At 42.4% G+C, this 26,976-nt stretch overlaps 1 protein-coding gene across 1 annotated transcript; it reads right to left on the bottom strand.

Annotated features, from left to right (window-relative positions):
* Nucleotides 1–842: 842 nt before the first annotated feature.
* On the bottom strand, nt 843–23,674 carry LOC140480209 (interleukin-6-like). Its single transcript, XM_072574931.1, has 6 exons — nt 23,634–23,674; nt 14,931–15,166; nt 3,183–3,349; nt 2,849–2,962; nt 1,128–1,280; nt 843–1,022 (listed from the first exon to the last, which is right to left on the bottom strand). Exons 1-6 carry the CDS (start codon nt 23,672–23,674, stop codon nt 843–845), a joined length of 891 nt encoding a protein of 296 aa, XP_072431032.1.
* Between the last annotated feature and the right edge of the window lie 3,302 nt (nt 23,675–26,976).

A 26,976-nucleotide genomic window follows, 5' to 3' on the forward strand; every position in this document is an offset into this window, starting at 1 on the left:
TCTTTCTTATTTTTTTATATAATGTGCAATCTTCATTTCTATTAATAGATGGCTGCTGGTTTTTAACGTTCGAATATTATTTCCAAAACCTAATTTTCATATATTTGCACCTGCGCTGATTTGTACTGGATAGAATTCTCTCACAAAGTAATTTAAATAAATAAATATTTATTGTCCATTTATTGACGTTCACAATACATGGTCTGAAGGTTTGAAACAAATAAGCAAAATAAATAAATACAATATAATTCATTAATATTAAACTATCTTCTGAAGTCAATGTGTAATAAATATCTTCTCAGAAATATTATTGGATGAACATTTCATACACTATATTCATAATGTAAATAATAATATTATAAGAAACATAAATATATTAGTAATCCATAAATTATATTAATAATATGAAAAGGGGAAATGTTATTGTTTTGGACAGAGAGGTTTCTTCGTTTTGATTTGTAAAAGTTGAGAAACATTTTCATGAAGCTGGAGCCATAAGTGTGTTTTCCTCCACATGTAACAATTGTATCAAATAAGTGATATTTCATGATGCAAATTCAGTCATTATATTGCACGTTAAGTATCAAAGCCCAAACGTTTTCACAATAATATTACAAAAATAATAATTTTCCATTAAACACACCATGGAATCGAAATTGTATAATAAAATCTAAACACTAAGTTGACAGGAAACGTCAATATTAAATAACGGTAATAGTGCAATGCACTTTTACAACCTATTTAGTTCTTTCACAGAACAACAGTCATCCACTTGGTGGATGTGCTTTTGTATCCTATATTGAACTATAACGTTCATACGGTGGGGGTTTTGCTGCTTTAGATCACACTCTTGATTGCGTTCTCATAAAGCGAATGGCTCGGGCTGTTCCCTCAATAAATTTAGTGAAGTCCCGAAGGATGACATGCACTGTCACCTGTGTGCTCCAGTCTGAGTTTGACGCCAGGTCTGAGATTGGAACTTCCAGTTCAGCCTGATGCAGATTAGTGATGCCGAACTCAGACTTTAACTGAAATAAAAGGAAACAGAATAGTTAGTGAGGTGCAATTTCAGTTTTGAGAATATCGACTGACTGTCAGAGGTTGCTTTAGTAACTGTCTCTGTTGACACTGACCTGGTTCATGATCAAATCAGCCAGGTGCTGGGTACTGGATCTCATCCATGTCACTCGGTCATTCGAACTGGAGATGGATGTTTCCACCAATAACAAGAAGGGCTTGTATTTCTGAAGGCCAGAGGCAATCGCTTCGAGACAGGTTTGCTGAAGAGAAGGTTTCAGGATATTGAATGTTTTGTACATTTAACCATCATATTCTCTAACTATGGTTATTAATCATTTATACAAAAAATATACCTTAAATAGTTTATCCAAGTATATGCATTGTATTATTTTGCCTTCTTAAATAAATAACTTGTGAAAGTTACATTTTGTTGAGTTACGTTATTAAATATCCTTCATCAGCATAGAGCTTATTGGTGCATCTCCTTACCCGGTGTTTTCTAAGATATATATAGAGACAGAGAAAATGAATAAGACATTCGTACAACTATTCAAGACAGATCATTCACTTTCCCAATTAATATTCAGTGACCGTTGCAATGAATGGGAAGTCACCAGTAGTGGACCTGGGATTCCCACAGGGGCCTGGCTGGTCGATGAGGCCCGTTGCTATTTGTACCAATTGGTAAGACTGGCTCCTCCCTCCCAGCTGGAGTGTTTACAAACAAGAAGCTGTGGAGAACTGGCCCGAGATTTGAAGGGTCAATGTCATCTTGAATCGAGAAGCAGCTCCTGTCAGTGGTTCAAAGGGGGATAAAACCGAATCTGATGCTATTGCAGGGGGTCCAGGAGCAAACAGCAGCTGCTCACCAACAATTGCTAAATGTCAGTTCGCTGACAGGTAGTTTCAATAGCAGTGTTTACGTTAACAAGGTCAGCTCGGAGACAATTCCAATCCGAATCTGCTGTCTGAAAGAGCCCAGTTTCGATAGTCGGTCGTTAAGTCTAAAACGGTGCAATCTAAAACTGCTCTGCTTTCAGAAGTAAGTTTGGGATGAACTCTTACTGTATGTGTACTTGGAAGCGCGGACTATGAAGACCAGAAAGGGGGAACATTTCCTGTGGCTTAGCCTGGCCAGACCCGCTCCGCAGGAATGGCAGAGAGACTTGTTATTTTCAAATACAGAATCGTGGGATCTTACAGTACAGCGGGGGCGGTGTTTCTCACATGCCACTGGGGCGAGTAAGACACCCTTCTGCACACAAAAGACGATTCGAAAATATGTCCCATGTGATTTGGAAACTCGGGGCGCACTGAAGGAAGCTTTCCCTTGTGTTTAGTGAGTTGGAAGTTTATCCCACTCTTGGTTAACACCGTGTGAACAATTTCCCCGATTCACTGTTTACTGACCGCTCTGTTGTGCTGTCTCCTACTGCAGTGTTACCGCCTGGACACCTCTAGGAGGCAGCATTTCATTAGCCCTGAGCAGGAGCTGAGCCCGAGCAAACCTTCAAACCTTTGACAGTTCTCAGGTGATTCACTGGTTTATTGGCAGCAGGGCTACAAAGGGAGGATGGGGAGGGTGCAGCCAATTTCTAACATCAGCCGGACATTCAGGGGGCTGTAACCCTGACCTTGTGTTTGGGAAGAGGAGATCTGAGATTATAACTCGCTCTTTCACATGCAATCGATGACAAGACGGGAGAGTGCAGCGACCCGAGCTCCTTCAGATCCCTGCAGACAGCCCCTGACCGACTCGGCCTGCAGGGCAGATGTGCTCGTACTGCCACACTCCCGCTCCCGCTCCCACTCTCACTCTCTCACTCACCTTGTGGAAATTTATCTTTAAGCATCGGTCCTGGGCCCGGATCTGTGGCAGGTCGAAATCGTAGCTCAGCAGCGAGCTCCAGTCTTGTTCACAGAGCGAGAAAAACTCACACAGCTACGAGGGTCATACAAGATCACACAATGAGTGTAACCCAGGTCCTGCTCCTTTGTGAAGCATTCAAGCTTCGAGTTCCCAAATCCCCTGAGTCTCATCTCCCCCCCAACACCCTCACCCCCTGCTCCGGACACCGAGTCTCCAAGTTTCAGTCCCTACTCCGCAACCACGAGTTTCCCAAAGCGCAGACCCCGCTCTCTGTCTCCAGCCACTGACTGACCTGAATGTTCCGGAGCTCAGCCGCTGTATTCCGGATTTCCATCGCCAGAGGGACGCAGGTTGAGCAGGTCAGAGCTGCTGAAGGCAAACGCACCTCCCTTCCTGAGAGCTCCGTTACAGGGAAAGCAGCGAGCCCTGCAAACAACACCAGGAAAACTTGGCAGGAATCTGCAGGAAAAGAGACAGAACCTCATGAGAAACGAGCACTCCCCCAAACTCTCTCTAAAAGGAGACGTCAGGAGATAACAGGCTGCAAGGATCACTAACATTGGGCAGGTCTCATGTTGAATTGCTCTCCTCCTCACTTTACACAAAGCTCTGAAATGTGTAGCTCTCTTTCCAGCCCTTCTCCACTATTTATTACCATTCCCTACCTTTTGGGGAAATCCCACATTTCTAAAAGATCCTGGTGACGTCAACCTTGTGGAGTTTACTTCATGGTGGTTACGTGGCAGAGTCTGGTCAATTTCTTCCTCAATGTTAAATCTCAGGCAGATTTACTGATGGAGGAGGGGACCTGGTAAAGTTTTATTCAACAATTAGGATTCCTGTCCTTCACACTTTGCTGAGGATTGTCCAATTCGGTTCCCTAAAGTTTAACCGCACTGCGAGAATTGCGGAACATGCTCTTAAAGAGTGATGGTCGCCTGAGCGGAGCGTTTCAGGAAAAGTTATTGAAAAAGCTGAATGTTCCCCATTTCCTGATGTCGTGAAGGGCTTTGATTGTTGATAAAGGAAAGGGATCAGTGAGCCTGCTGAATAAACAGCCGGTTAAAGGTTTACTGCGGTCTTGATACCTACAAGGCTGTCACAAAGAATTGACTTTGATAAAAGTGAGGCCTGCTCCATCAGAGTAACTGTTTCATTGAAGAGTTTAGTGCCATCAGTTCAATCCCCTTTTAGGATTAACAGCTTGTATATATTTCATTCGTTTTACTATGCTCCACAACCAATTCAATCCACGCTTGGCAATGTTCGATATGTGGCCACCTTTGCAGAGCAATATTTCATAACTGCACTACGATTATGACCAGATTATCTGTTTAGCCATGCTAGTTACACTTGCACTGATTGTAGCTTATTCTGCCTGGAGTTCTAACGTTATAGTTTTACATCCGTCAGTCTTCCGCCACACATTCTTCACGTCAGCTTTTGCTGATCTCCCCCCACTCTGTGACGTCCATCATCCAACTGCCAACACCGAGATAGATCTCTCTTTCCACTCCTCGCCACTTCGCTCTTCAGAGAACTCGATAGCTTTCGCCTTCGGTCAAATGGTCAGCATGTTGACAACCTATTTCTGCATGTCCTGTCTCCAATTTCTACCCTGGAGACACATCAAATAAATTGATATCGTTTTTTGGTGGTCTATGAAACTATGCAAGTGTAATTTTTGCCGAATTTTACTTGGTTAAATATAAAATATTCGAGCCTGTTAAGTAATACGAATACCTCTGGGCTTCAGATAGAACACTCTATGATAATTCGTTGAACAGTGACATGGGGTATTTTACAGATGCTCATTCGAAGAAGCAAATAGGTCTCTAATTAACTATCCCATTTGAAAGTTGGCACTTCAGACAATGCAACATCCCCCTGGCACTGCAGTATAGATGTCAGCCTGGTTTGGAGTCAGGCAGCATGGAAACAAGCCCATTGAACCATTACCATTTGCCTATGTTTGGTCCTATTGCTTTCCTTTTCAAATGTCTCTTAAATTTGTTGTTACAAGGGGATCAGTGCTGGGGCCACTGTTGTTTGTGATATACATAAATGATCTGAAAGAGGACACTGTTGGTGTGATCAGCAAGTTTGCAGATGACACGAAGATTGGTGGAGTAGCAGAAAGCATAAGGGACTGTCAGAGAATACAGGAGGATATAGACAGACCGGAGAGGTGGGCGGAGAAGTGACAGATGGAGTTCAATCCAGGCAAATCTGAGGTGATGCATTTTGGGAAGTCTGGAGTGAATTATACAGTAAATGGAAAAGCCTTGGGAAAAGTTGATGAGCAGAGAGATCTGGGAGTGCAGGTCCATTGTACCGTGAAGGTTGCTGCACAGGTGGATAGAGTGGTCAAGAAGGCACATAGTATGTTTGCCTTCACTGTATGGGGTATTGAGTATAATGCTGGCAGGTCATGTTAAAATTGTACAAAACATTGGTTCAGCCACGTTTAGAATACTGCGTGCAGTTCTGGTTGCCACAATACCAAAAGGATGTGGACGCTGTGGAGAGGGTGTAGAGAAGGTTTATGAGGATGTTGCCTGTATGGAAGGTGTTAGCTATGAAGAGAGGTTGAGTAGGTTAGGATTGTTTTCATTAGAAAAAAGGAGATTGAGGGGGGACCTGATTGAAGTTTACAAAATCATGAAGGGTATAGACAGGGTAGATAGAGATAAGGTTTTTCCCAGGGTGAGGATTCAATAACAAGAGATCACTTTTTCTAGGTGAGAGGTGAAAAGATTAAGGGCAATGCACCCTGCAAGTGCTTTACACAGAGGTGCCTGGAATGCGTTGCCAGCAGAGGTAGTAGAGGCAGGCACGGTAGATTCATTTAAGATGCATCTGGACAGATGCATCAGTAGGTGGGGAGCAGAGGGATACAGATGCTTAGAAATTGGGCAACAGGTTTAGACAGTGGATTTGGACCGGCTCAGGCTTGGAGGGCTGAAGGGCCTGTTCCTGGGCTGTAAATTTTCTTTGCTGTTTGTTCTTAAATATTGTAATTGTACCCTTCTCTACCACTTTGTCTGGAAGCTTGATCTCTATCTGCACCACACTGTCTGAAAAAGTTGCACCTCTTAAATCTTTCCCCTCTTACCTTAACCGAATGCTCTCTAATTATAGACTCCCCTATGTTGGGGAAAAGACCTTGGCAATTCATGCTATTTATGCTCCTCATGATTTTATAAACTTCTGTAAGGTCACCCCTCAGAACAGGTGGGAACTTACCAGCAAATTTGTAGTTCAACTATACGTGCATTTTTATTCATGTCACTGCACATGTTGGCATAGTAGGAAAATGTAAAGTATCCCCAACGTTTACCTGGTATGAATGATTCAAAATGGCTTTCTCATTGGGCTTTGAACTTCTTGATTTTATAGCTTCAGAAATTGAATAATAATCTGATCCTAAAGCAATCTAAGTCTTGGTAGACTGTTTGACAAACGTATAGAACTATCACATTGGCCAAATTGCACATGTGCATGGAATAACATCAAGCTGACACTTGGGACAAACATGATGTGTTTTTAGAATCTTGCTGTACTTCTGTGAAACATTGATGGCAAGTAAACACGCTCAAGAAGTTTCATCTTAATTGTATTCATGTATTATCAATATATTTTAGCTGGGCATCATTCAAAATGTGGATATCTTATAGCACATGCAACAAGACTTAGACAATGGTCAGGCTTGGGCTGATAAGTGGCATGCAACTGAAATAACTCCACAGGCACCAAATTCCTGTCACCTAGTCACCCTTTATTTACACATGCATAGTACTTGACAATGGTCTGGCTTCTTCAGAGCCAGCTGTCAGAGTGAACAGTACCTCTGACACTTCTGCTTACATCCGTCAGACAGGGGTCCCTGATTGGACCAGAACAACAGTCACAATCAGGGAACTGGTCTGAGCAGGTCCACTTGGCTGACCTCATAACAATCACTACAGTAGCATTTGTGCCAATTAAATACCAAGCAATGACCATCCCCAAAATGAAAGAATATAACCATTACCCCTTCATTTTAAATGGTTTTCCCACCACTAAATCCCAGACCAACATCCTGGGGATTAGTGTATGAACTGTCCCTACAGTAGGGCGATTCAGGGTGACCTTCAGTCCTGTACTGAGAGACAGATGATTGTGTGGCTAAAGAATTGGTGCAGTGGGCAGGGATTCAGAGTCTGAGATTATTGGGACATTTTCCAGGGCAGATTTGACCTGTTCAAAGGGGATGGGTTGCACCTGAACTGGAAAGGGACTAATATCCTGGCAGGCAGATTTGCTAATGCCATAAGGGAGGGTTTAAATCAGATTGACAGAGGATGGGATGCAACAGCAGGGAGGCATAAGTAAGGCTAGAAGGCAATGCAGTTATCAGAAATAGCATGTTGCAGGGACAGGTCAGGCTGGAACATGACAGGGAGCGATGAATGCCCTGTTGGATGCAATTACATCTATTGCAATGCGAGAGGGCGACAGGTAAGGCTGACGAACTGAGAGCTGGATAGGTAAGTGGGATTGGGATATTAAAGCCATTACAGAAACCTGGCTAAGGGAGGGACAGGACTGGCAGGGCACAGCTGCTTTAGGCAGTACATAGATGTAGGAGGAATTGCATTTTTGATTAAGGGGAGTATCACAGTAGTAGTCAGAGATGAAATGAGTGAGAGATCATCCAGTGAGGCTATATTGATGGAGGTAAGTAATAAGAAGGGGATGGTGACGTTACTCTGGTTGTACTAAAGGCCCCAAAATAGTCAATGGGAATTAGAGGAACAAATATGCAGGGAGACTGGGGAGACTTGCATCAGCAAAGGGTTGGCATTGTGGGTAATGTTAACTTTCCCAACATAGACTGGGATTACTATGGCATTCAGAAAAGCTTCCTCAAGCAGTACCTAGAGGGTCCTAATCGGGACAGGGCAAAACTTAACTATTTTTGGGAAATAGGGCATGACATGTGACTGAGGTGACAGTGGTGAAGCACTTTGGGACCAATGACCATAGTTGGAAGAATTTTAAAATAATTATGAAGAAGGTCAAAACTGGTTCACAGGTTCAAGTTCTAAACTGGGGCAAGGTGATTTTGATGGAATTGGACTGGAGCTTGCAGGGTTTGATTGGAGTAGTTTGTTTGCAGGCAAAGGCACCTTTGGCAAGGGAGACCTTTCGAAGTATTACAGTGAGAATTCAAGGTCTATATGTTCCAATGAAGGTGAAGGGCAAGGTTGGCAGGAGTAGGGAACCCTGGATGACAAGAGATGTTGAGGCTTTGACCAGAAAAAAGAAGGAGACATAGCTCAGGAAGAGGCTGCTGGGATTAAGGGAATCCCTGGAGGTATACAGGGGTTACAGGAGTTTATTGAAGAAGTAAATCAGGAGGGCAAAAAAGGGGTACCAGAAAGCTTTGGCTGAGAGGATTGGGGTGAATCCAATGAGATTTTTTCAATATATTAAAGGAAAATGAATAACTAGAGAGAGAATAGGGCTTATTAAGGGCCCGCAGTGGACATGTATATGTGGAACCATAGGAGATGGGCAAGATCCTCAATGAATATTTCTCCTCTGTGTTTACCCTGAGAAAGTCATGAAGACTTGGGATCCTCAGCAAGTTAGTAGTGGTGTCTTGGGGACTGTCCATATCACACTCAAGGTGGTGTTGGACATATTCGATTCTATGAAGTGGATAAATCTGCTGGTCCTGACCAAATATATCCAAGAGTGTTGCAATAAGCTAGAGAAGCAATTGTGGGGTTCCTTGCTGATATATTTGCATCATTGTTAGCCACGAGTGGAAGTTATCAAATGTTGTGTCCTTATTCAAGAAGAGCTGCAAAGAAAAACTTGGGAATTAAAGTACAGTGCACCTCACATCTGTGGCAAGTAAGTTACTTGAGAAGATTCTGTGGGATACGATATACATGCGTTTGGAAAGACAGGGTTTGATTAGGAATAGTCAGCTTGGCTTTGTGCATGGGACATCATCATCCCTCACAAATTTATTAGAATCCTTTGTAGAAGTGACCAGGAATGTTGATGACGGCAGGGCGGTAGGCATAGTCTATATGGATTTCAGTAAGGCCTTTGATAAGGTTCCACAGTGTAAGCTGTTTTGGAAGATTAGATCGCATGGAATGCAGTGACAGCTGGCAAATTGGATACACAGTTGTTCTGTAGAAAGCAGAGGGAAAGGTTGCAGCAGGGTCTTGTCAGACTGGAGGCCTGTGACAATAGTGAGGCTCAGGGTTGTTGCTGGGCCCATTGCTGCTTGTTATCTGTATCAATGATTTGGATGAGAATGTACAAGGCATAATTAGTGAGTTTGCAGATGACACTAAAATAGGCAGTATTTTGGGCAGTGAGGAAGATTATCGAAAATTGTAGCAAGATCTTTATCACCTGGGGAAGTGGGCCAAGAAATGGCAAATGGTGTTTAATATAGATAAGCGAGAGGTCTTGCATTTTGGAAAGTCAAATCAAGGTAGAAGTTTCATGGTGAACTGTAGGATCTGAAGGAATGTAGTGGAACAGAGGGGTCTTGGAGTTCTGGTACATGGCTCTCTGAAAGTAGAGTCACAGGTAGACAGGGCAGTGAAGAAAGCTTTTAACACATTGGTGTCCAGGACACTGACTTCCAATGTTGGGAAGTTATGTTGCAGTTGTACAGGATTTTGGTGCGGCCGCGCTTGGAGTATTGTGTTCAGTTTGATCACCTTGCTATAGGAAGGATGTTATTAAACTGGAAATAATGCAGGAGAAGTTTACAAGGTGGTTTCCAGGACTTAAGGGAGTGAGTTATAGGGAGAGGTTGGACAAACTAGAACTTTTTTTCTTTAGAGCATAGAAGATTAAGTGGGGATCTTCTTAAAGTATATAAGATCACGAGAGGCATGGATAGGGTGAATGCATTCGGTCTTTTTTTCCCAGGGTTGGGGAATTGGTGACTAAAGGGAATCATTTCAAGGTAAGAGGGGAAAAAGTAAATGGAAACCTGAGGGCAATTTTTTTTATGCAGAGGGTGGTACACATATAGAATAAGCTGCCACTCAAAGTGGTTGAGGTTAGTATATTAATAATATTTAAAAGGCATTTGGACAAACACATGGATAGGAAAGGTTTGAAAGGATATGGACCAAGTGCAAGGAAATGGGGTTAGCGTGGATGGACATTTTGGATCGTATGGACCAGTTTGAGTTGAAGGGCCTATCTCCTTGCTATATGGCTCTCTGACTGTATGACTCCTCTGGGATTATAGGCACCTGGGTGGAACCAGAAGACAGCCCAGAGGAGCGAGGGATACACGGTGTGATTTGCCCTGGGGAGGTGGGATCCCACACTATTATTTGCCTTGACCCTGCATTTTTCTTGGTATAGCTCTGCTTACCATTGATCAAAACCTGAACTGGGCCAACCATGCAAATACTGTGACTATAAGACCAGAGATCAAAGGCTTGGAATTTTGTACCAAGTTACCCACCTTCCGTCTCACCAAAGCCTGTTCATTGCTCACAAGGCATGAGTCAGGACTGTGATGGAATACACTCCATCTGCCTGAAAAGCACAGCTCCAACTCAAGAAGATTGACACCATGGAGGACAAAATGGCCTGCTTGTTTCCTCATTTCCCCTTCCCCCACCTCACCCTAGTTCCAAACTTCCAGCTCAGCACTGTCCCCATGACTTGTCCAGACTTGTCCTACCTGCCTATCTCCTTTTCCACCTATCCACTCCACCCTCTCCTCCCTGACCTATCACCTTCATCCCCTCCCCCACTCACCCATTGTACTCTTTGCTACTTTCTCCCCACCCCCACCCTCCTCTAGCTTATCTCTCCACACTTCAGGCTCACTGCCTTTATTCCTGACGAAGGGCTTTTGCCCGAAACGTCGATTTCGAAGCTCCTTGGATGCTGCCTGAACTGCTGTGCTCTTCCAGCACCACTAATCCAGATCCTGCTTGTTTGCTACTCCATCCAACACCTTCAATATTCATTCCCCTCACCCTCACACAACATACACACAAAGAGAAAGAATTAAAGAACAGTCTTCACAAAGGCAAAACTTCATGTTAGCATGTATGAAGCAATGCAATTTCATTGACTTAGGTCCATCTATTGAGTGGAAGACAGTTGCAAGCCTAAGGTCTTTTTTGTATAGTGAGGTAACCAGAACCAGATGACCACTAGGATAACCAAAGCTGCACTTCCCAAATGTTTCCAATTAAGATATGAGGATCTAGTATGTTGATTATTACACATGAGAGTCTCTAGCTAATGTCAGAGGAATATGGCATCACCTGTTAAAGGTTAGTGCGCAACAACATGATGACCAGTGGATGCAGGAGGTTGTCTACTGACACCAATGTTGAAAGTAGCACATAAGGAAATTGATAGCTTTACGTGTGGTACTTGTGACAACACATGCCTCCTTGGCCATCAGCAGAGTTGGTGATATCAATCATAAATGCATTCACTTATTACAGCAGTACTGTCTTTCATAGTCGGAAGGCTGCGGAAAGTTGTGCTTTCATGTTTGCACCGAAGACATGAGGAAATGATTTGCTGTGACATGAAATGGATTCATAACCACATTCTTACACATGATATTCACCATCAGTAATTGCTTAATATGACTAATCTTGCTATAGACTTTCCATTAATTCTTGTGCAAAAACCTTTTTGTAATTTTCCTGTAAGACAACTTGCATGTAATTTTCCTCTATTTCACAGAATAATAAATCTAATATACTCCTTTCCCAGTCCTCAACAAGTAGAAAACGGATAGAGGAATATTCAGATCAATGAAAAGAGATTTTTTTTTCTGAACTGTACAGCACAGGAACAGGCCCTTTGGCCTGCCAAGTCTGTGCTGAACATGATTCTATTCTAAACTAATTTCATCTGCCTGCATATAGTACATATCCCTCTGTCAATGCTGTACGCAAATGTAATCAGCAAAGTTTTTTGAAAATGTAGCACATATTCCACTTAAACAATATGATGTATTGCTATAATAGGAACTTGGCTACTACCTATAAATGGCAGCCAAAACTTCCAGGACATAACGTTTTCAGAAAAGGATAGGGAAACTGGAAAGGACAAGTGACAATATATTCAAAGGCAAAATCACAAGAAGTTATGAAGTAAGGATGAACAGAAAGTGGAAGTAAGAGTGGTAAAACTATACTTGATCCTTTCCTGAGGAAAGGATAATTTATCTTCTGAGGAAAGGTTTGACAGTTTGAGTCCATCTTCATTGTAATTTGAAAGAATGAGAGATTAATTTATTGAAACAAAATGGATCCTGAGGGAGCTGAGAAGGTAGATGCTTGAAAAATAATTCTCCTTGTGGGAGAAATGAGAGAACCAGAAGACAGGATAAATATAAGGGGGCTCCAATTTGAAATGGAGATTAGGAGAATTATTTTTCAGAGGGTTTGGAACTCCAAACTCTCGTGAGTGGTGGAGGCAAGGTTATTAAATGTTTTTACGACAGAGATAGTCTATTGACTAACAAAGTAGCCCAAGGCTATCAGGGGTGAAATAACTGCACAGAGGCCGGGTCCTGTCACCAAGCCACCTTTTATTTACTAGCGCACAGTTCACTTGCTGTGGCCAGCCTGCTTGGAATCAATCTTCAACTGAGGAAATTCTAATATCCTGGTTATATATTTTTCTTAATTTTATGAAACGGTACAAAATACAAACAGTTAACAATAAATAATAAGCAGCAGTCCACAACAAAACATGCTATTTACAGGGGAAAGGAACAGATAGGCTGAACCCCAAACCCCACAATGCAACAGATTATTAGGGAAGTGAGGACACACCTCAAATCCCACCTTATTGCATTAAAAAGGAAACAGTAACACAACCTCATAGAGTCCAATCAAATGAACAATAAAACAGTGCACAGAGCACAGACAGCCCTGGCAACCCAGTAGACTACCCGCCCATCCACCTTCCGACCACAAGGCAGCTCACCCCTATGGCCCTTCCGGATCCCAGTCCTCCCCATGCCCAATGTCCTGGTTATATTGTTAAGCCAAGGCTTTCCGGATTGGTCCAGGATGACAAACCCAATCAACAACCACGTAGTTAATAAAGTTAATCTGGTCCCAATCACCACATCCCTCTGCTATCCCCACCAAGTCCAGGGATCTTTCATTTGTAGCTTCTTCTGTGATGCTTTCGACCCAGCTCTGGTTCCTCTGACTCAGACTCAGACATGGGCAGTGTGTACCAGTCCATGGCCCTTCTCTTGCGTCCAGAATGTTTCAGAACAGTCTCCTCCTCTTCTTCTGGTGGCAACAGTTTGAGACTGCATCCATTTCAGATGTGGAGATCTCCTGGACACTAGATAGAGTGTGAGCAGTTTTCTTGGGCCTTCAGGCTGTCCTGAGGGGCCAGGTGTGTTTTGCTCCTGTCCCATTTGTGAGGTAACAGCTTTCAGGTGATCCACAGGTTTGTTCAATGTTGTATTGCCTACCCAAACTTAGTAACTCATGGTATCCGACCTCACATCGACCTCATCTTGAACCCATACAGAGCCCTTTCCATGGTTCTACCACCAAACTTCATCCCCTGAATTAAATTGTCTCTCTCACTTAGGGGAAGCATTTAGTCAGCAATGGCATTCCTACTGCTGTTTCACACCCCCCATCCAGGTCTGGAATTATCAGGTTTAACCTGGTGCGGAGTCTTCTCCCCATCTTCATTTCTGCTGGAGTTACTCCTGTTGTTGTGTGTGGAATGGTCTTATAATCAAACAGGAACTGGGACAGTTTGATCTCAACTGATGCTATTGGTTGCTTCTTTAAGCCTGCCTTCAATATTTGGACTGCTCTTTCCACTAGACCATTGGATGAAGGGTAGTATGGAGCTGTCCTTATATACTGAATACCATTGGATTTTTGGAAATACTTGAATTCCCTACTGGTAAATGATGTCCTGTTATTCATGACCAACACTTACAGGAGTCCATGCGTCATGAATGATGCTCGCAGTTTCTCAAGCATCATCCTTGAGTTTACTGAATGAACCTTATGCACGTCCAACCACATTGAATAACCAAGAACATTGAGCCCACGAAAGGACTGGTATGCAAACCAGTCCATGGTTTCCCCGACCATTCCCATGTCTGTGGGGATGCTGTGGAGGCAATTTGTGCCTTTGTTGGTACTCTGGGTACTGCCCCACTAATGCAATGTTGTCAGCATCCAACCCTGGCCACCACACACAACTTCTTGCCTGCATCTTCACCTTGGAAACCCTTGGATGGCCCTGGTGGGGTTCAGCCAGTATCTGGTGGCAACCTTTACTCAGGGACAATCACCCTTGCTCCCCATAGTAAGATGACATCCTCGGTGGTGATCTGGTCTTGCCAGGTCCAGAAAGGTTTCAATCCTGGTTGTGATGGCCCTTCTGTTTGCCCCATTACCATCAGCTGTTTCAGTTTTGCTAGGACAGGACCTTTTCTTGTCCATTGTCAGATATTGACTGGAAAGGTGCTCAGAAAGTTTAAAACCAAAACGGACGCTTCCAAAGGAGGCACCACCAGTGGAGGATCTGCCACGGAGGCAGATGAAGACATCCACATTAGCCACTTGGCTTCCTGGGTGGTGTTCTAACTTGAACATACTGAGAATAAGGGCCCAACGCTGAATTCTACTGGAAGCTATGGGTGGCACTGCCTTGTCTCCCTTCAGTACTCCTAACAGGAGTTTGTGTAGCTACTGGTACTGGTGGAACTTCTTCACTCCAAAGCTCCCTTCTCTATTTGGGCATACTTGTGTTCAGCATCAGCCAAAGTCCGGAAGCATATGCAATCAGAATTTCCTTTCCATTGGGCCACCAGTGAGCCAATACTACCCTGATACCATACGGGGGTGGGGGTTTGGCATCACATGTCAGCACCACCTCTCGCTTTGGATTGTAGTGGGCCAGCACTTTGTGGACAATAGTTGCTTTATCATTTCCCTAAAGGCTGCTTCTTGGCTTCATGACCATTTCCAAGACTGACCCTTTTTCAATAGCAGGTGTAAGCACGCCAAGCGGGAGGCCAGGTCATGTATAAGTTTTCCATAAGCATTCACTAACCCAAGGAAAGACTTAAGCTCCAGGGCAGACATGGGAACCAGGGCTCCTTTGATCAGCTTCATTTTCTCTTCCAACTGGTGTAACCTGGTTTTGTAACCTAAATAGGTCACTTGGGGCACCTGGAACATAACATTTTTCCCCTCCAAGGTGTATGTCCACCTGGGAGAAACATTTAAGCACTGTGTCCAAGTTCTCCAAAGTGCTCTTTATTGATCTTCCCTGTTATTAGTATGCACATCCAGATAAATGGCAACGTGAAGTAGTTCTTTTAACATGTTCTCCATGGTCCGCTGGGAATGGGTGCAGACTGATGATACCCCAAATGGCAGTCTTGTATACTGATATGAGTCCTCATGGGTATTAATTGCAGTGTACCTTTGGGACTCCTCATCCAGTTGCAATTGCAGATAGGTGTGGCTCATATCCAGCTTCATAAAGGACAGTCCCCCTGCCAACTTTGCAAACAAGTCCTCGAAGTGAGGGACTGGTTATTTATCCAGCTGCAAGAAGCAGTTTACTGTTTGCTTAAAATCCCCACAAAGGTAAACCGAACCATTAGGCTTCACAATTGGTACAACCAGTGCTGCCCGTTCTGCAGACTGCACGGGTTTGATAATCCCTTCAGTCTCCAGCCTCCTGATTACTGCCGCTACTCTTGCCTGCAAGGCGAGTGGCACCAGGTAGGCCTTGCAAAATCCTGGAATTAGGTCCTGGTCACCTTTAATAGTCCCAAGCCTTTCTTGAAAACCTCCTAGGTATTTCAATAAGACTTCACTGAGGCAGCCATTTCCCAATCGAAAAATGGTGAGCCAATCCAGGTGAATCTATCTCAATCAATTCCGTCCCAATTGGGTTAGGCCCGAGCCTTATACTACCATCAGTGATAACTGCACCAACTGCTTCTCATAGGAGAACGGAACTGAAGCCGTACCCTTAAGTTGCAAGGATTTCCCAGTGGACATTCTCAGTCTGGCTGAGGTCTTACACAAGTCCAAAGTTTGCAGTCCCAAGTGAATCTTGTTAAAGGCAGATTCTTCAACCACAGATACAGTTGCATGAGTATCAACCTCCGTGGGAACTGGGTGACCATTTAACCAAACATGAATTTTAATTAGCTCCAACTTGCATGTTACTAAGCAAGTAAATTGTTCCAACCCACATGTAGGGGAACTTTCCAGTCTGTGCACTCTTCTGGGTACCAGCCTACGAGTTTTCTTACTCAAATCAGGCCTTGTAGGACTCCTTTGCTGCCTTGCATATAGATAGCAACTACAATGACTTGCCGGCCCAGATCCTGAAGATCTGATTAGTCACTTGGCCGAGACTCAGCTTTGTTGTGCGTTTTGCTGTGGATTGGTCTATGGTCCCTCTGTTCAGGACATATCCTACATGGGGCTCTGCAATTGCCTACACTCACGTGGTGTTCTCCAAGCTCAGTTTGACAGATGAAGATGAGCACTTCCAATGGGATGCGCTGTAGTTTCCATGTTCCACTTGCCGCATTTTGTAATGACAAGGCCAGCTGCAGTGCCTACTAGAAGTCCAGTTGGGCCTCAGCTCATAGGAGGTTTTACGTGGTTATGTCATTAATCCCACATACCAAACGGTCTCTCAGCGTCTCATTCAGGGTTAACCCAAAATCCATGCCTCTGTCATTCGTCGTAACCTTGTCAAAAATCCTGAAACAGAATCCCTCTGTTCTCTAAATGCTGAATAAAACCAACAGTGTCTCAGGATTAGAGGTGGTTTGGGGTTGTAATATTCCTTAACCAACTCTGTCAACTCTTGAAGGTATTATTGCCTGGTGCCTCCGGGAAAGTTAGGCCCCTGATAACCAAAAATGTTGCAGGTTCACATGCAGTCAGAAGGATTACTTGTTGCTTTTCATTCCGCCCAATATCATTTGCCCAGAAAAAAACGATTTATTCTCTCAACATACTGGGCCCAGTCTTTGACAGCAGGGTCAAATCTTCCCAAATAGAGGCATGATGCCAGAAATGCTTATCACAACTCTAAGACAACGGTTGCAAGTGAATGTTCTTCAGACACATCTTGTTTTCTCCCATTGCCACTGAAATAACTGCGCAGAGGACAGGTCGTGCCACCATGTCACCTTTTATATACTGGTGCACAGTACACTCACTGGAGTCAATCGTCAACTGAAGAGATTCTAATCTCCTGGTTGTCTTGGTCAGCCAAGGCTTTCCTGACTGGCCCAGATTCACAACCCCAATCAAGAACCTTGTGGTTAACAGGGTCCATCTGGTCCCAATCACTACAAAAAGTAACTGAAGGAATGGAGTTGAGGCCACAGTCTGAGAAACCATGACTTTACGCAGTGGGAGAGCAGGCTTGTGCGGGAACCTACTTCTGCTTCTCATTCATATTTGTAAATGCTGTTTCTTTGTATGTAAATCAGTGGGTGACACTTCTACATCACAGTCAGAAGATTACATTTTCACCCATTACTCTGGAGTGGAAGGATTATCCAGACTAGGACTGATAGAGTGATACCTCATGAGATGTGTTGCTGAGAGAGAAACATAAATCTTGGTATTCAGTCATGTTTGGATGTCAATAGACAATAGACAATAGGTGCCGGAGTAGGCCATTCTGCCTTTCGGTCCTGCACCACCATTCAATATGATCATGGCTGATCATCCTTAATCAGTATCCTGTTCCTGCCTTATCTCCATAACCCTTGATTCCACTATCCTTGAGAGCTCTATCCAACTCTTTCTTAAATGAATCCAGAGACTGGGCCTCCACTGCCCTCTGGGGCAGAGCATTCCACACAGCCACCACTCTCTGGGTGAAGAAGTTTCTCCTCATCTCTGTCCTAAATGGTCTACTCCGTATTTTTAAGCTGTGCCCTCTGGTTCGGCACTCACCCATCAGCGGAAACATGTTTCCTGCCTCCAGAGTGTCCAATCCTTTAATAATCTTATATGTCTCAATCAGTTCCCCTCTCAGTCTTCTAAACTCAAGGGTATACAAGCCCAGTCGCTTCAGTCTTTCAGTGTAAGGTAATCCCGCCATTCCAGGAATTAACCTCGTGAACCTACGCTGCACTCCCTCAATAGCCAGAATGTCTTTCCTCAAATTTGAAGACCAGAACTGCACACAGTACTCCAGGTGTGGTCTCACCAGGACCCTGTACAGCTGCAGAAGAACCTCTTTGCTTCTATACTCAATCCCTGTGATGTGAGAGTGAGAGAGAGAGAGAGAGAGAGAGTGTGTATTAGAGAGAGTGTGTGGGTGAGAGAGAGAGACAGTGTACATCTGAGAGAGTGTGTGAGTGAAAGACACTGTACATCAGAGAGAGTGTGTGAGTATGAGAGAGACAGTGTACATCTGAGAGAGAGTGTGAGGGAGAGAGAAAGTGTGACAGTATACAATAGAGAGAGTGTGTGAGATATACAGATAGACAGAGCATATCAAACAGACTGTGTAAGTGAGTGAGAGAGAGAGAGGGAGAGAGAGAGAGAGGACTTATCCTTGTGCACAAGTCAAAAAAAGTCAACAAGTGGGTAGAGCAAGTCATTACAAAGGCAAATGGTATGTTAGTCTTGAATGGAAGTTTTAGAGTATAAGTGTAAGAAAGTCTCTCTGTGATTATAAAGGGTCTTGATGAGATATGTCAATAATAGTGCACTGTTTTGAGGTGGAGTCTTCTGGACATAATCCACAACAGAGCAAATTTATTAGAATTCTGTCAGAATATAACAAACAAGGCAGATAAAAGGCAACCATTAGCTTTTTATGTTTGAATTTACAGAAGACAGTCAATGAGATAACACACAAAAAGTTACTAAACCAAACAAGAATTCATGGTGTAGGCTAAAATATTAACATGAACAGGTGATTGCTGGAAATGTGCTGCAGGAGGTCAGGCAGCATCCAAGGAACGGGAGAATCGACGTTCCTGAAGAAGGGCTTATGCCTGAAAAGTCGATTCTTCCATTCCTTGGATGCTGCCTGACCTGCTGCGTTTTTCCAGCAACACATTTTCAGCTCTGATCTCCAGCATCTGCAGTCCTCACTTTCTCCATGAACAGGTGATTGGTCAACTAACAGTAAACAAAACAAAACTGTCAATCAATGGAGTGTCGAAAGTTTTAGAAATGTCAGAAATGCTTGCCCCAACTCTAAGATGATGGTCGCAAGCGAATGTTCTTCAATCCCAACCTGTTTTCTCCTGTTGCCACTGAAATAACTGCACAGAAGCCGGGTCCTGCCACCAAGTCACCCTCTATCTACTAGTGCACAGTAGACACACTGGATTCAATCCTTAACTGAGGAGGTTCTAATCTCCTGGTTATTTTGGTCAACCAAAGTCTTCCTGACTGGCCCAGCTGCAATTGTTCACAATTACGTTTAATTATGTAGATGATGGGACCAAGAATATCGTAAAAAAAATTGCTGATGATACAAGATAACTAAGAAAGCAGTTTTACAAATAATCTGTGAATAAATTTAGATAGGGTAAGAGAGCAGGGAAAACATTTGCAATTGGAGTAGACTGTAGGAAAATTTGAGCTTTACCACTTTGGAAGGAAGAAAGAAAAGTAAGATACTATTTAAATGAAGAAATGCTATAGTACAGGAAGACCTGGGTGTCAAAAGAGGTGAACATGCAAGTAATTCAGAAGCCAAATACAATATTAGCCTTTATTGCAATAGGCCTGCAGTATAGAAATAAGTATATCTTGCTACAAATGTGTATAGTTTTGTGAGCTTGCACCTAGAGTACCATGTGCAATGTTTGTCTCCTTATGTAAGGAAGGATATGTTCACACTGCAGGCAGTTAACCGTTCCTGGGAGGAAGGGGTGTCTTATATAGAAAATTGAACTGTTACAGAGTCATAATCATAGGGATGTACAACATGGAAACAGACCCTTTGGTCCAACTGGTTCATGCCTACCAGATATCCCAACACAATCTAGTCCCACCTGCCAGCACCCGGCCCATATCCCTCCAAACCCTCCCTATTCATATACCCATCCAGATGCCTCTTAAATGTTGCAATTGTACCAGCCTCCGCCACTTCCTCTGGCAGCTCATTCCATAAACGTACCACCCTCTGTGTGAAAAAGTTGCCTCGTAGATCTTTTTATATCTTTCCGCTCTCATCCTAAACCTATGCCCTCTAGTCCTGGACTCCTCGACCCCAGGGAAAAGACTTTGTCTATTTATCCTAACCATGCCCTTCATAATTTTGTAAACCTCTATAAGGTCACCCCTCAGCCTCCAACGCTCCAGGGAAAACAGCCCCAGCCTTGGGCTGTACTCAGTGAAGTTTAGAAGAATGATAATTTGTTTCGTATTGGAAACTGCACTTTCTGAGAGAGTTTGACAGGGGAGATCCTGAGAGGATGTTTCCCTTCGTTGGGGAATTTAGAACAAAGACAAAGTCTTAACATAAGAGGTTTCACATTCACAATGGAAATCAGGAGGGATTTTATTTTTCAAAGTGTTGTTAATCTCTGAGATATCAAGCCATAAGGGCTGTTGGGCCATAGAGAATACTAATCTACTGGGAGTTAAGGGGTTATAGAACAAAAGGTAAGGTGTTATTAGGTCAATAATCTTATTGAATAGGTAAGAAGGCTTTAGTGACAAAATAGTCTACTCTTGCTCCTATTTCTTATATGGGTAAGAGAGTGAGTACATGTGTTATGAGAAAGTTGAATAACTGAGAGTGTTAGAGTGAATGTGAGGGTGTGTGAGTGAGTGAGGGAATGTATGATTTATATTTGCATGTGTGACAATGCTGAGATTGAGAGTGAATTAGACCCACAGATGTATTACCAATGATGACCATTGAATGGCTGAATTTAACTTTAGACTTGAAGGAGAAGCAGACGTCATGGCTTAGATCTTAAATTTAAGTAAAGAAAGTTATAAGTGGATGAGAAATAAATTAATTCCAGTAAATTGGGCTAAATTATCAATAGTTAAAACCACAACATGCATAGAGTCATAGAGTTATACAGTGCAGAAAAGATCCTTCAGTTCAACCATCCATGCTGACCAGATATCCTAAACAGATCTAGAACCACATGCTAGCATTTGGCCCATGTCACTCTAAACCCTTCCTATTCCTGTACCCATCCTAATGCTCTTTAAATGGCGTAATTGTATCCGTGTCTACTAATTCCTCTGGCAGCCTGTTCCATACATGCATCACCCTCTGTGTTGGCCTTCAGTCCCTTTTAGATCTTTCCCCTCTCACCTTAAACCTATGCTCTCTCGTTTTGGACTCCCCTACCCTGGGAAAAAGATCTTGGCTATTCACCCTATCCATGCCCCTCATGATTTTATAAGCCTCTATAAACAATGGAAAGTATTCAAGAAACTATTTGGTCTAGTACTTTCATGATGATTGGAGAAAATCACATCACAACAAATATTTTAAACATTATCAAAATAACAATATTTTTCAAACAAGATAAATAAAACCTAATCTATTCCTTGTTCCCTTTACTCTAGATGGAATTAAACCCAAATTACATGTAGGGCATTTGAAAATAAAAATTAACATCGCTTGAATTTGGAGCTGCATTTCAAGCTTTGTATTCTCTCAATCATGAAGACTTCCATTGGCATAACATTGCCTAAAATTGCTGCATCCTTGACCCATCTGTTTCAGCTACTTCCACTATTCCAATCTGTGGCATCCCATCCTCCTTCCTTCACAAATGTGCACTTGTACATATTTCTGTTCTTCTATCCCAACCTGCATCAAATCTGTTCATCGACTGCTTTTATCGTAATGAACTGTGTTTGTCTGCAATCCCCCAGTGACTCCATTTTCAAATATTGGTCTTCATGTTAACTTATGTCTTTGTTTCGAAGGGAATGGAGAATGGAATTGCTAAAGCTATCAAGGTAGACTACAGCTGGAATACTGTGATCAGCTTTGGACCCCTTTACCTAAGGAAAGACATACTGGAATTAAAGACATTCGAGAGAAGTTTCACTCAGCTGATCCAGAAGATGAAGGGATTACATTATGAGAAGATGTTGAGTAAGCTGAGCCTTTATTCATAGGTTTAAAAGAATGAAAGGTGACTTTATTGAAGCGTATAGGGTTCTTAAGGAACATGACAGGTAGTTGCATGTAATTTATTTCCTTTTGTGGGAAAGTCTAGGATAATGTTACAATAAGGGGCTACCAATTAAAGACAAAATGAGGTGGAATTTCTTCTCTTGGAGAGTACTGAATCTGTGGAATTTATTACCACAGAAGGATGTAGAGGCTGGGTCATTAAGTAAATACAAAGCTGAAATAGCCAAGCTTTTAATGAAAAAAGGAATGGGGAGTAGAGAAGAAAGTGAAGTTGAAGCTGATCAGATCAGTTATGATCTAATTGAATAGTGAAGCAGACTCGATGAGCTGAATGGATTGGGTGCTGCCTGAACTGCTGTGCTCTTCCAGCACCACTAATCCAGAATCTGGTTTCCAGCATCTGCAGTCATTGTTTTTACCTCGATGGGCTGAACGGTCTATTTCAGCTTCTACATCTCATAGTCTTATGGTCTTCGATTTAAATCTCTTCAATGCCTTGGTAGACATGCTATGCAGCTATGCAGCCCTTCAAATGCAGCCCTTAGCATTTCTCCAACTTCTGCCTTTTATACATGCCCATTCTTTTCACCCAGTGTTGCAGCCATGCCTTCAGATATCTAGACCTAACATTCTGGAATTTCTTCCCTTAGCCTCTCTCTCTCAATTTCCATCTCCTTATTTAACTTACATCTGAAAATCTCAGCTTTTTTTTAATCAAACGATTCACTAACTCTCCTAGTAACTCATGTTTTTGGCTCAGTGTCTGTGACATACATGTTGTCATTGAATGTGCATGCATGGTTCAGTGAGTTGGTTTCAAGAGGACAATATCCCCAACTTGAAAGCAATATATGTGTGTGTTAGTTTACTGATATCATTGTGGAGATATATTGATTTGCGTCAAAGACTGGAAGAGTAGGACTGAGGTGGAGTACGCACACGCACTGAACCCTAGATCTTAATTTCACCCCAACTCCTAACCGCTTACCAATGGAGGCAATTGTAACCGACTATGTTGTAATCATACTTCTAGCACACAGTTTGGGCTAATTCATAAACATCACAATTTAAATATGCCTACAGGTGTTAAAACTAGCAACTGTAAGTTTAGGGTTCAAGTATTGATTAGATGCATTTTCTTGTACCTTCACATGAGTAAACAAGATGACAAACACACTGCCCGATAACCACCACTGACATCACAATCTCACCTCACTTCATTCACCACCTAATTATACACAGACTCTCACACATTTTAAGCACATGTAACAACTCTTTAACCAGGTGAGGTATCCTGCAAACACACTTGTAACTACACTTACACATATTCACCACTCTTTCTTTTTCAAGGAAGATTACAGTACAAACAAGCAGCAGACTTGACTGGGGTGTGGAAGGTGTCAACACCTTCATGAGATCACTTTTTTTTAAAGTGGCAGAGCTGTTCCTGATGTTATGGTGGAGAACGTGGGAATAAATGGAAAATGCTGTGACCAGGAACTGAGTAGTGATCATGTTCACCAGAAGTGAATGATCGCAGCTACCTTCTTACAGATCCACAACGATTTCTGCTCCTTTATCTTCCAAAGCCATCTTCGCTTCTGACCTCCATAAGGCTTTCTCTCACATATCTTTCTACAGTTACAACATGTGTTTCCCCCAAGGTCTTCTAACTTTATCTTTGCAGATCCACAGGGACAAGATAAATGTCTTTTAGCCTCAGAAGTTCGAGGAAAGGACAAATGAATGTCTTGACCTTCCAAAGTAGGAACAGAAGGAGATTAAGGAAGATTGCTGTGTATCAGAGTCAATCACCACTACCGTTATAGGTATCAGTGCAAAGATTGGCACCATGTGTAATTTTGCCTCTTGGTTAAAATGAGATCCTCACAGTCGGGTGCACTAACCACTAGTGGACAGCAACCACACATAGTGAAGGAATAGGCAACATTTGTTTTATTTTGGGGGGGTTGCAGGGTGGAAGGGATACTTTGAAATAGAAAAGTTAGATGGGGACCTTGTAAGGCCAAGCCTGTGAAGAAGACTAGTAAGTGCGATAAACCAATGGTGCAGTGCTGCAATGGAAAGCTTGCTTGAAAGCTAATGTGTCATGGCTTCGTGTGATCACAGAAAAATCATGTTGCAAAAGGAGGCCATTTGACCCTTCATATCTTCAGTTCTTCAAGTGGACCCCATTACCTATGCCAATCTCTTTCACTTTCCCCATTCCTTACATGTTATTTTTATCCAAATAATCATCACACACCCTCCTGAATGCCTCAATGAATCTGCCTTCATCACACCTCCAGGAAGTGCATTCCATGGCCTAACTGCTTACTGAGTGATTTTATTTCTCATATTACCCCTGTTTAGTTTGCAAATCACTTTAACTCAATGCCATTTCATTCTTGTTCTTTTTACAAGCCTGAACAGTATATCACTACCTATGCTATCCAGACCATTCATAATTTTCAAAACCTCTATCACATCTCCTTCATCTTTGTCCAAGTTTTGATACAGAGTATGGAGCTAGTCTTTCCAGTGCATAGAAGCAGTTCAGTTACATCCAGTGACATATGGAGATTGACATCATATATATCATCTAATGAGTAAGGTGTCAACTTCAAATCCAGTTATTACAATTGTATGAAAAAGCAAAATGCTGCAATGGAAACCCAGGCAACTGTCAGCGTGTCTCTGAGCTCCTTGGTTGAAAATAGCTTGCAGATTGTCTCAAATGGCCAGTGATTGACCTCTGGCAGATCATTGAGCTGGCTGAACAGAGGCCCTAAGGTACTGAATGTATTTGACTTCCTCTCACGCTGATGATGGATCTGTGACCTGTATCTCTGCACATATGGAAATATTAAGTTTTAAAGTCCAACAATAGTCAACCAAAAAAAAAGAAAGAAATTTTGAATCTAAACTCACAAACAATATCTTGTTGGACTGCAAGGGCTTCTTTAAATATTTAAAAAGGAAGACGAAAGCCAAATTGTCCATAGACCCATTATAGAATGAACTTGGGGAAATATAATAGGGAACCAAGAAATGACAGAGAAGTTGATTAAATACTTTGTATCAGCCTTCATGATGGAAAATATTAATAGCCTTTCAAAAGTACTAAGTAATCAAAGGTCCAAAGGAGGAGAGGAAATAAATTCAATAACTATCACTAGAGAATAATTGCTAGAAAAACTAATTGGATTAAAGACTGATAAGGTCCTTGGACCCGATTTAATGCATCCTAAGATATTAAAGGAATTAGCTACAAAGATAGTGAATGCACTGATTTTAATCTTCCAGGAATCCTTGGGTTCTGGATAAGTGGAGTGGCACGGTGATTCAGTGGTTAGCACTATTGCCTCACAGCGCCAGGGACCTGTGTTCAATCCCAGCCTCGAGGTGACTGTATGTGTGGAGTTTGTACATTCTCCCCGTTTCTGCATGGGTTTCTCTAGCTGCTCTGGTTTCCTCCCATATTCCAAAGAATGTGCAGGTCATGTGAATTGGCCATGCTAAATTGCCCAAAATGTTAAGTGGATGAGTCTGGGTGGGTTACTCTTTGGAGGGTCGGTGTGGACTTGTTGGGTCGAAGGGCCGGTTTCCACACTGTAGGAAATCTAATCTAATCTAGTGTTGTGCGAATCATGGAGTATGATTTTACTGTTAGTATTGTGCCTCTCTCCTCCACTACTCTGCAATTAATTGCAATATAGATGACAACCAGCCTGCCCAGTCTGCTAAAACCCATGGTGAATGGGTATAGCATGACGTTTGGGAAACAAGACCTTTCATAACAGAAGGACATCTGACCATCTCTTTTCAGAATTTCAACACCATCCACCTTGCCTGCTATAGCTGCTCATGTTAGACCTTGTGTGAGAACCAGAAAAGGAAAGAGTACTTATAGATAACCATTGAGTGCACCATTATGTATTCTTAGTTTCAAAGTAAATAGTTTTGTATTTGTCAGTTGCACTTTGTGCCTTTATTTGATTGTGCTGCAGATACAGAGTTTTGATGGTAGTTGAATTGTGGTACACTTTGTGGACTTTTTAACTATTGATCTCATGGAGAAGCGGTGGATGAATTTCATGCAGATGATGGACTTCCTGATGGTTCTTCAGTCATGGGAGGTACACCATGTGTCAACATTTTTCCAGAGTCTGATGGTACACATGTATCTCAAAGTCAATCTTCAAATAATGGCAGTAAATGTTCTTCCTAGACACAAGCCTTCCACTGAAAGTCTCTGGTATCCCCTGGTGCCCCTGCTCCTCCTCAATATCCTGTTCCCATCCCTCATTCAAAAGCACTTCTGAATCCTGAACTAATTGGATTCAACCATAGTGTTTCGTTCCTTCTGCTCTCATGCAGCAGTCCTCCTGTCTTAAAACTCTGCTTGATCTCTGGTGAGATTTATTGATCTGATCATTGATTTCTTTTAAAACTTACAGGTGAATAAAGCATTTGGTAAATAAAATCCCAAATCACAGTTCTTAAGCATTTCAAATCTTAACCACTTTTACACAGGATCTATCATAAGGTTAAAAATTTAGTATTATCACATCATCCCTAGCGAAGATATTTATTTCCAGTCAGTCAGCTAGCAGTTAATTAGAAAGAACACTTGGATGTTGGAATCTCTGAGAATTGTTACACTTTATATTAATGGTATAAATCAATTATGATCCTTTGTTTTTGATAAGATTGCTCTGATCCTGTTTTGACTCTGTTATGACCACTTAATCCTGATATAATTCCAATTTCAGCTGTCTGTCTTGTTATAATACTGTTATGATCCATCTATCCTACTATATTTCCAATATAAGCAATCCATCCTGATTAAATGCTGAAGGGTGTGTACATTTTCAGAGTGTAATACCAATCAA

The sequence above is a fragment of the Chiloscyllium punctatum genome, chromosome 8 (genome assembly GCF_047496795.1).
Source record: "Chiloscyllium punctatum isolate Juve2018m chromosome 8, sChiPun1.3, whole genome shotgun sequence".
In the NCBI taxonomy this organism is placed as follows: domain Eukaryota; kingdom Metazoa; phylum Chordata; class Chondrichthyes; order Orectolobiformes; family Hemiscylliidae; genus Chiloscyllium; species Chiloscyllium punctatum.

Bases quoted from the DNA above. Each gene is read 5' to 3' on its own strand.
- LOC140480209 (XM_072574931.1), bottom strand. From the start codon at position 23,674: ATGGCTTTGGAAGATAAAGGAGCAGAAATCGTTGTGGATCT. The intron at 2,963-3,182 runs GTCAGTCAGTGG...TGACCCTCGTAG, and splicing joins CTGAGCTCCGGAACATTCAG to CTGTGTGAGTTTTTCTCGCT. The intron at 1,023-1,127 runs GTCAACAGAGAC...TTTCAGTTAAAG, and splicing joins TGATCATGAACCAGGTCAGT to TCTGAGTTCGGCATCACTAA.